Source organism: Fulmarus glacialis, unplaced genomic scaffold (genome assembly GCF_000690835.1).
Source record: "Fulmarus glacialis isolate BGI_N327 unplaced genomic scaffold, ASM69083v1 scaffold8809, whole genome shotgun sequence".
Classification (NCBI taxonomy): domain Eukaryota; kingdom Metazoa; phylum Chordata; class Aves; order Procellariiformes; family Procellariidae; genus Fulmarus; species Fulmarus glacialis.
The window spans coordinates 56,651-67,391 of NW_009232588.1; the positions used below are offsets into that span (position 1 = coordinate 56,651).

Sequence of the window (10,741 nt, forward strand, 5' to 3'; positions counted from 1 at the left end):
GAGAAGGCCGCTTTTCTCGGGGGGGCCAAAGCCGCCGCCGCCGAAAGAGAGAGAGGAGTTTGCGGGGGGACTGCTCAGCGCCGGCGGCCACTCGCAAACTTGGCTCCACACTCGGCCGTCCCCGTCGGGGCCTGATCCTGCCGGCACCTCCTGCGGCCCCCCGAGGGGGGCAGAGGAGGGGAGCCCCGGCTTCGCCAGCGACCCCAGGGGCAGGAGGAGGTTGGGGAAGGAAGGCTGTGCTGCCTGCTTCCCCGGCACCCCGGCTTTGAAGGATGGACGAACGCCGAAATAATTTCTATTCCTACCTCCCCAGCCTTCCCCAACCTCATGGCTGATCTTACCTGCGCCCCTGCAGAGCCAAAAAGAGGATGCCCGGGGCCGTGCTAACGCCCCACATTTTTAAACATTTATTAAACAGAATAGGACCCGGCGCCACAAAAGCCGCACCGGCAAACATCTGTGTCAGCCACAAGTCCCCGGTTTTGACCGATTCCCCCTGACACCAACATTACTTCACATGTGAGTTCATCGAGGGCTGATAAGGGATGTGACAGCATAAATCGGAATTAGATTAAAAACAAAAGTTTAGAAACTACCGCCGGGTCGCCGAGTTCTTGAAGGCCACGTCTCCCAAACTGCCTTCAGGTCATCTCCCCCATTAGGAGATTTTTTCCCCCCCCTTCTTTCACCGCTTCCGGAGACGGCACACGGACGTAAAAACCACACCACTGGGCTCTGAGTATTCCTTAAAATAAAGCAATTAACTTATTTCCAGGCTCCAGCAAGCAATCGTGACAGCCTCCCCCCGGCAGAAAGTGGGAGCCGTGGTCCCTGACCCCCGGCCAACACAAAAGAGGCAGCCCCAGCACAATGCCTGCTGTCAGCAACTGAATTATTTTTATACAGGAATTTTTATCTCTATTGTACAAACAAGTATGTGTCTGTGCTGACTTGTTAAGCAATCCACTTGTATGTAGAATAAGATTTTTTTTTTCCCTGCTACCAGTCACACAGCTCTAAGATCAGAAGAAATACATACTCTTTGAAGCTCCTCAAATGTTTTAGTTAAAAGGACAGCAGTTGTTTTCAAAGATCCAAGAGTATCTTTATCGGAATTTAATTTTTCCTTATTGATTTTTTCTAATGTAACACAAATTTAACGCAGGACAGTTTATAGTTTATTACAAAATAATACAGCCCCTAAATAATCTTTCGGGAGGTAAAACTCTCTTTTTCCAAACGCATCCCACTGTGTTTTACCTCCTCGAAGAGAGCAAGGCTCCCCAACTACTGTTTCTCTTTACACAACAACTATTTCCTAAATATGAAAATCAGCATCGATAATAGAGAAAACACAGCGAAAAGCCCCTGGCCACCCTCATGCAGTAAATGCTCCACGCGCTTGCCGTGCCCTGGCTGAAGCATGACAGTTTTGCTGATATATTCTCTTACTCCAGAAAGAATGAACTCAGTAGCTAAAATGCAACGAAACCTAGATGATTCACGCAATGTCCGAAAAAAAACCCAGCTGTGATGCTATAGCAAAGTAACGTTGGGTGACAAATTAATTGCTGTGAATTTGTAGGGGTGGGGGGGTATTTTTATTTTTGCATTTTATATTTTGCTGCCTGCTAAATCAATTAAGTGAGCAATGAATGCAAAATTGAACTCCTTACTTCCTAAGGAGTGAGGAACTGTAATGTGTGTTTATTTTAAAAAGGTAATAGTTGTAGTAATAGTAGCAGTAGTAGTAATAATAATACTACTACTAATAATAATATCCACAACAACAATAACAACACCACTGAAGGCAGGGCTCTTCTTTAAGCCTTTGTTGTTCAGCAGTAATTCCATTGTTTATTTAGGCAGAGGTTTTTCTATCTGAAGCTAAGATCAAATTGTAGGTGTAATTGTTCAGCACTTATGCAAAGCAGGGAGAGGATAGAAGCAGAGACTCCTTGGTTTTGACTGACCAAAGCTCCCCAGGTCTCCCTCCACCAGCACCCGCTCCGGTGCGAATACAGCACCCTCTGAAGCTGCTTCAGACCTCAGCACCACCCTGACAACGCCCACCTGGAAGGGCAGAGTTGAAGCACTGCTTCTCCTCGACAGCTGTTTCACAGGGATATCAAGCCTTATTTCCTTGACGGTAATGCAGTTATTTGGTTTTTGCTTCTTGCTCCAGTCTCGGTGGTTTAGCTATTTATTTAGTGCGAAACACAAAAATCTAAGCCCGAGCTGAGCTCCATAGTCATCAAATAGGGGAAAGTGGTGGGGGTTTTTTTTCACAGCAACCTGTTCAGGTACAAAGTTCCAGCAGAATTGCAGCAGGCAAGTGGGGAGAGGTCTCTGGGGAGAGCAGAGAGAAGAAACACTTTGGTGCACTGTCTGCAAACCCAGAATTCAGCAGCTTTTTTTGGCAGCCAATTTGTTTCAAGTGTTTTGTTTCAGGAAACGTATGTATTTTTCTTTGTGCATTTTGTGGATTTACTACACCCGCTCCTGACAGCTGTTGATTCAGTTAAATGAGCACATTATTAGAAATCCTCTAACACAGCCGCGCTGAAAAACAGACACCTTTGGACGGAGCTGAAGATCTGAACCCAGAAGAAGATGCAAATGCAACCTCTGTGAAGAGGATGTACAGCCTGGGCTGTGCCTGCAGCCAGGGGCAAAGGGAGCTCCAGCCCCTGTTTGTGGTGACTCTATTTTCTTTGTTTCAACCAGACCCAGATACTAAAAAAGAATGAAAAGCAAAGCAAACGATCCCAAGTATAAAGAATAAATGTTTGCCAGTACTTGGAAAAATTACATCCCCAGCAGGCTGGCGTTAACGTGCTTCAAATAATACTGCACCGTGCCCCATACTTTGTTTTCTTTCCTTACTCACTAGCCAATTTTGCAGAGGAAGAACACCTATACGAAATGAGGAGGGAAAGAAGCGGATGTTTTCATTTTGCTTTAGATCAAAGGCAAACATGAATGCAAACTGTGGCATATTGAATATTTTTTTCCACCGCTGTCATTCACGCTAGGCTATCGAAGTTTTATACAATTCCCCAGCCTGGCTGCATATTAAGCTGGCTGTGTACAGCTTTATTATGGCATGGTGGTGAGGAAACATTAATATTCCTGTGTTGCATCTGACAGCACATTTACATGTGCCCATCTGAGCTCACACCTGAGAGCTGCTCCAAGGTACAGTAGCTGTGCTCCGATTGTAAAGGCAAATGAAGAACACAAATTCCCTGCTGGGATCGGGGCTGACCTCACCACACCCCACACCGCAAACCTTTCCCTTGCCAACCCGAGGCAATGCCACCTCCGAATGAAGAATGAGCCGGGGAGCAGCCACCAAGTTACCAGCCCTCACGGAAGAAGAGCGAAAAGCCTCGCTGAAACGTTTTAAAGATGCACAGTGAGTGCAGCTGGCCAATAAAGGTTGGGAAACAAACTCGCTGAACCCCGCACGGGATGCGTTGCATACTAAACCTGATTAGGAAGACGGGGAGGATGTTTATGGGCTTCAAAATGGGTTTGTCATTAACACAGGAGTGTTTGAATAATGCGAGCACTCGGTCTGCCCGGCCATGAGGGTCCACAGTCACCGGTCCAGCTCCTGCAAGCATTTAAGAGCGCAGGTGCTCTTCGGTCAGTGTCCAGCAGGGCAAAGCGCACCCAGGAGGATGGGGGCCCTAAAGAGCAAACTGAGTTTCATGGAAATTCATTATGAAATGAAAAACAGATCATCCCAACCGCTCGGGTGGTTTGTGGGCCCATTAATGTGCCTGTTATTTTTAAAAGTATGTAATAAATCACAGCAATGCATGTACTGATATCAACCATCGTGGGCCTAAACCTGCTATGCCCGACGTTACCAGGAGGCAGGCTGGAGCTACCGTGTTTGTACAAAGTGAGATAAAATATGTTCATTAGCCCAGGGGGAAAAAAACAACAACGAACCAACCAATGGTTAATTTTAGGGCCATGCTACCAGTATAAGCATAGGTCTTAATGTATTAAAATATATGAGCTCGGCGTATTTTATGAACTTGTGTAATATCCCAGAAGCTGACACATAAAATAGAGCCTCCCGGACGGAAGCTGCGTTCAGACGCCTGCCAGGCTGAGAAGACAACCTCCTTGGACTCTCGACATCGCTGGCAGCACCGCGACCCGAACAAAATCACAACAAGCAGAAAGGTAACGAGAGATCCTCAGCGATTAGCTAAAAAAAAAAAAAAAAAAAAAACAACAAACCACCAAGTGGCAACGTGCCAGGCCATGTCCAGCTTGATGCTAAACGCCTTTTATTGCACAAAGCTGGTACTATTGCATATAAAAACAGACCGAAGCTTGAAGGGAATTTTGTCCAAAAAATTTCCGTAATGAGGATGCATGCAGGCAAACAACTGGAGGCTGAACTCCCGTTGCCTGACGCTGCCTCGCAAGCCTCTTTAATCGTCTTTATTATTTGAATGAAATAAGAAAGAGCTCGTGGGCTGAGGCTTGCATATACAAAACGGGGTGATGCTAATAGGCCTCCTCCCCTTTGAAAGGGGCATTACCAAATTATGGGAATGTTTAGGGAAGACTTTATTTCTCCCACCGGGCTAATTTGAAGGTGTTTAATTTTCTCCCTGCCTCAGTTTCCATCAGCCAGCATTCGTTGCTGGGACTCGCCGCACAGAGCCTTACGTTTATTACGCGCATTATTTTCAAAGCTTTCGGCACGTGATGCTAACGTGCGCCTTTTCAGATCTATACGAAGTTGAACGCATGCCGGGCTGCCTCTTCAACCACAAGCATTTTGGATGCAGCGATGCTTCAACCCATAGTGAGCTCCACAATTAAACGTCCCGTACAATAGGAGAAAGAACAAAAAACATGTTTCTCATCCTCTAAACCAGAAGATCTGAATTGCAGGAAACAAAAAAACAGAAATATTCAGGGCACCGCGACACTCTGATGCCCCCCTGGAAGGATCATGCCGAGGCAGAGGAAAACTTTCTACCCTGCTTCTGTGCTTTGAGTGAACTCGTATTTGTGTTTCCAATCATGAGCCATTTTTACATTAACTGTCTGGAACAGCAGGGAATAGGAAAACTAACACAATCTTTACCTCGTACAAAGGATGATACTGGTGTCACGTGTTTGCTTCTTCAAAAAACGTTATTTATAAAAGGCAACGGGGAAAGCAGAGAAACTATTGACTCTTCCCCGTATCCCCACACGAGTAGCGTTAGAGCAACTTTTTGATCCCCTACGTTTTTTACATTTCCCCCCCCCCCCGCGCACAGGCCACCGCCTTTAATTAAGCTTTCAAAAGTCTTCTGACAATGCCAACAATTGCAAGACACTTCTAGAGCTCAATCATGCAATCATCGTGACACTTCTATTTACAATTTGTCTTAGAAAGAGTTTCTCTGACATTGTACTTTGACAAAACAGCCAAGCTGCCGGTTCACAACCTTTCTCTGTCTTACTTACAAATACAGCTTGTACGCAGGGCTCCGAATCTCAGGAGCGGGAGCCTTTGGGTAGCACCTTGACTATTTTTCCTGCCTGTGACTGTTTCACCCAGCCTGTGCTCTCTGTTTCTTTGTATGGGGAAAGTGGACAGAATTTGACTCCAAAATATTTCCATCTTCCTTTTTTTCCCCCCTTTTTTTTAAGCTTTCATCTTATTGTCCAGATGCAATGCTAACTATTCAATGCAGTCATCAGTAATTTTTTGTCTCTGGAACAAAACAAAATAAGAAGGAATCGCAATTTACAACCTACAGAATTACAATGGCAACTACCAATAACAGCCCAAGAAAATTTCTGTGGTGTAATGACTACTCAAAGACACCACCTCCTGAGAACTGTAATAATCAAATGTACTTGGTCCAGAATTTAGTACCGAATTATGTCCACCTTACCCCCGATTACTGCAGACAGAGGTTTTTCTTACATTGTTTTCCCATGTATTTTATTTGAATGCTACAAGCAGCTTGAGAATAAAGGATTCGAGCAGTAAAAATGACCTCCCCTCCTCCTCCCCTCTTTGTACAGTAAATACGGCATCCGCAGATATACACTCGGCATTATAAAGGGGAATATGCAGCAGCACTCCAAAGTGTTCCTTCAACTGAATCCAACTAACATTTAAGATCCTTCTCACCCAAAAAACCAACCGTTCATTAATTCCCTCGGATTTATACATTCAACAAACAAACCGCTAAAACCTGACACGGGCGGACGATAAATATTTCTTCGGCCTTTTCAATAAGTGAACAGCAATTTTACATTCACTGATCTCTAGATACTTCAGTTAATATTTCCCCCTATTGTAAAATATGAGAGCGGATAACTAAAGCCCTGCCATAGCACTCACTGCAAATCACGGACCGCCGGTATCTGGTGGTGAGGCTTTGACATACATATTGATGAAAGCTGCCTCATTGGACCCACACAACATACCCTATTAATTTTCAGTTAAATTTATGGCATTTCAGCTATAGCGCTGGATCAGCATCACTCAAAATTTTATAGCAAGTCAAAGCTACGCGCAGGCAGGCACCCACACGGAAGAGACAGGTACGCATGCCTGCACCTATATGGATCTCACAGCTACTGCACAGGTTGCACACATACATATAAGCTCTTGTAATCATCCCCGTCTCTGGAAAACAGTGAGGATAAAGAGCAGCCTATCGACGGTTAAAACAGAGATCAGACATCGTTTCTCCCTGCATTTGAATGACTCGCTGCCTCCTTCCTTGTCTTTAGATGAGCTGATTCTTAACCATTACTTATCTTAAGATGATCTTCTACTGTAACACACCAACACACTAACTACAAAACTGCAGACAGAGCACATACTGCATCCAACCTGTAACACCTTTCTCAGCCTCACGATTAATTAGGGACATTTTTACATTGCTACTAAAAACATATTTTCTGGTCTCTTACCAGGAAGAATCAGTTCACTCAACTCCCGTATATTTTTCTAAAGGCAACCTCTATCCTTTTTTTTCTTTCAATTCCACACTCACATCTTTTTGCATTTTGCATTCTTGCACAGCAATCAGATATAAAATACCGTAATTGGAAGAGCCTGAGGTTCACTGCAGGGGCCTTCCATAAACCTGAACTCCACAGCTCACTCCAAGACCCTCACCGGTAATTTTACTGCCTGACCCTGCAAACTCCCGGCTACAAGCAACGGGTCACTCCAGCTATTGCCACACTTCTTTGGGATACGAGGGAGTTAAACTCATCCAAGTGAAAGGGGAGATGAAGACACAAAGGGGAGGGACAGTGCAAGACCCCATAACTCCTGGTGCTCCTTCCCCCCTCCCGCAGCCCGGCTGCATTTCCCACCACCGGGAACAAGCAGGGGACCCCAGCGCCGCTTGGCTCCGTCCCGGCCGGGGAGGTGCAGGAGAAGACCTGTGCTCTTGGACCTCCCATCTGCGGGCACGGCTGGGCACCACCACGCAGAAAACCTGGGATAGGAGATGTCTGGACAACCGCAGCTCAGTCTCTACTCACAACAGTGCTTGTGGCTTGCACCACAGACCCGAGCCTGCTCGCAGCCAGGCCCACCTGCACAGAAAAAGCGATCCCTACGTGGGAAAGCAAGCAGGATGAGCCCCTGCCGATGTGCACCGCTCTTTACCCATTGCCCTCCACTCACCACACATCTAAAGTCAGTTAAAACAACAGCCTTTTCTGAATTAACGGCCCCGTGACACCACGCCAGGCCAAATTCTGCTCGCTTCACGTCACCCGCGCCATGCGAAAGCGTGATTCGGCTCGCCAAGTCTCCCGCGCCGAACGAGTGCCAGAGCAAAACCCTCAGCTGAGGAGTTTCCTCTCGTGCAGAACTCCCCGGCGTGGCTGTCCCTCCGGCCAAGGGACCTATTTGGTACCACAGCAAGGAGGGCGGGTTTAATTCTTGCTTGACAGATACTGTGTTTTGTCTTTTCAACAGAGCGGCGCCGTACGTAAATACAGCGTTACATCATACCGCCGCTCCTCCATATTTGGTGATTTAGTATGGCTCCAGAGCTCAGAAGACTACAAATCCCTTCCGCCAGGCTCCCGCTTCATTAATCATGCCCTACGCTTCTGCTCGTTTTCCGTCAGATCGCAGGCAGCACATGGAAATGGGCACTGCCCTTCTACCACTCTAGGGGAAAAAAAAAACCACCTTTAACATCCGTGGCTGGGAAGTGCAATATGCGGAATTACTGGGGTTTGTAAGTCTCATTCAAAATGTAGATTAGCACCAGCTGAGCCTCTGCTTCCTCTTAAACATAAATATATACGTGTATTCAAAGTAAAACCTATTACTCTGCAGAAATAGTATATATTCATTCACCTTACGTATGCATGCGTACGCACATGGCTTTGCATATATATATATATACGTGTGCAGACAGACACACACGCACTGATACGTATTTGCTGCCACCGCAAAACCTTCAAAATACAGCTCTCCGGCGTGATTTGCCGGCCGGTTTGGAGGCCAGGGAGGCTGTGGGAGTATCACGCTGAACCTCCCAGCGCCTACTGCCCTATTATGGTTTAACTTTGTGGCCAAAGCAAGCCCAAGACAAGCTCCAGCACATCATGTGATGATGTACTGCGCCTCTGACAACCCTGAGCGGTCCTGCGGGCTCCCCGAAGAGAGGTACTGGCAGTGCCACATCCCAAACATTGCTGGGAGGGGGGGTTTGAAACCGGTTCAGGCATTTGTTGCTGTTGATATGCCGCGGTCTCGCCTTTTTCGACCGGTAGTATTGGTGCGGTTTGAAGTGATTTGCAACACTCGCTGCAAATGGGTAGTGCTCTTGTTTACTAGCAGGATTTTAAAAGCAGAGCGTGCCTTGTTACGCTCCCAGGGCTCTGGGATTTTCTTGCACGTAGTACGCTCTATTTTTTTAACCTCATTTGTGAAAATATCTGCATGGCGAATGGCTTTCCGGTTTTAAAAAAAAAAAAAAAAATATGCTAAGAAATGGAATTATTTACCCTTTTTTTTTTAAATTACATTTCATATTGTTTGTTGCACAAAACAGAACTCTGCCTCGGACATTTGTACGGCTGACATGTGGTTGTGTAAACCGCAAACAAAATCAAGATACATCTGTCAAAACCACATCAGAGACAAGAGAGAGCACAGCGAAGCATTTATCATTTGGCTGAGGAGGCAGGCTGCAGAGAGCGGCCTTTCCTGTCAAACCAACCTTTTGAAATTTCCAACATGCCCTTAAACTTTTCGAATAAGCATGTCTGTGCGCTTCAGCAACTGCCCTCTCTACTCTGGCCTGGCCAGTCGAAAATGGCATCTTAAAGTCAAGGTCGGTGGTGTCACTTTGCCATGGGGCTGTGTTTAATTACAGTCCATACGCTGACAGCCAATATGGAACCAAGGCTGGCTGATGCTCGGTTAACTCTTTCACCCCTGACTTTACCAAAGACTCAAAAGCTCCTTGCTTTATCGCGTGGCAGGCTCTGAAATCTCCTCCTGCAGCACTACGGCAGGCGAGACACCGGGAGACGGTGACTACAATACAGGCAAATCACGAGAGCAGCCTCAAACAATACTGTTAGAAATACCGGCTGGCACGCCACGTGCCTGTTGATCCTGCAGGCACTAGGAAATACCGGTCGTGCGCTCACCACTAACCGAAGGCAGGGTGTTTAACACATCGGCCGTCACGGCGAGCAGAACAGAGAGACAGACACAGCAGTTTACAACTGCGAACATGCTACGTTGCAACTGAAACGGAAATAAACTCGCAAACGCTTCTCCTTGCTTTAATTTACCTGCTATATGTTCCTGCTTAGGGCAAATTCCTCTAGATGACGTTGATAAACAATCGTCATCCTCTGGCGTAACCTGGATGCCAACCTCCACAGGATTGGATGCTTTTTTCAGCTCACTTGGTGAGGGTGAAGGTGGCTTATCCACAGCCTTCTCTAAGCAGAGACTGCCATTGCATTGTTTCCGTTTGTGCTCAATAAAAATAAGAATGTCCCCCAACGGGAAGTTCATCTGACACTGGCCACAAGTGAGGAGGTCGTGGTCCCCTTCCGGAGCTCCCAATGTGCCATGTTCAGGTTCGTCATCAGTGAGAATGGCTTCAAGAGGTTCGGCTGCAGTTTGAGAAACAAAAGGAGAATCATTAGAGCTCTCGGGAAAGGCACCGGGCGCGGGGGGAGGAACGCGCCGAGCCCCCTCTTCATGAATATTACACCCTGCTCACAACGTGCGCCTGCTCCCCCCCCAACTCAACCCATGCAATACAGCTATTAGCACGGCAGCGAGGAGATGAATTCATCAGTTACAGGGAAGAGATTTTGCAGAAGCAGCTGTAGCATGCAGAACTCGGAGAGCGAGCACTGCAACTGTCTCTGTGTTCCTACGTGAGGACAAATTTCTGACTTGATTGAACGATTCGGTGGTAAAATTAAATGAATGGGCTGAAAGAATACACTGCAAAACTCTCGTGGCACTACGAACAGAAGCAAATACCATGTTTTATTGCCGGATGTACCATTTAGGTATATGAATCCAAGGCTAAAAGCACTGCACACGCTCTCTCACACACACAGGGGTGTGTGTTTTCCACCAGCCAGACCTACTTTCTAAAATTTAGAAGCCTGAACTACATGGGTGCGGGCGCAGAGAAAAGGTGTTTCAACATACAGATACTGCATATTCCCTATACAGGCCATGCAGGTA

At 46.6% G+C, this 10,741-nt stretch overlaps 1 protein-coding gene across 1 annotated transcript in view; it reads right to left on the reverse strand.

The window, feature by feature from the left end:
- The window catches only part of BCL11A (B-cell CLL/lymphoma 11A (zinc finger protein)), a gene marked incomplete at its 5' end in the record, with an annotated part of 60,180 nt that extends 50,028 nt beyond the window's left edge, over positions 1–10,152 (reverse strand). The window contains one exon of the mRNA XM_009584955.1: positions 9,823–10,152. Within this exon, the coding sequence (XP_009583250.1) occupies positions 9,823–10,152 (330 nt within the window). The remainder of the gene's footprint in view (positions 1–9,822) is intronic.
- Between the last annotated feature and the right edge of the window lie 589 nt (positions 10,153–10,741).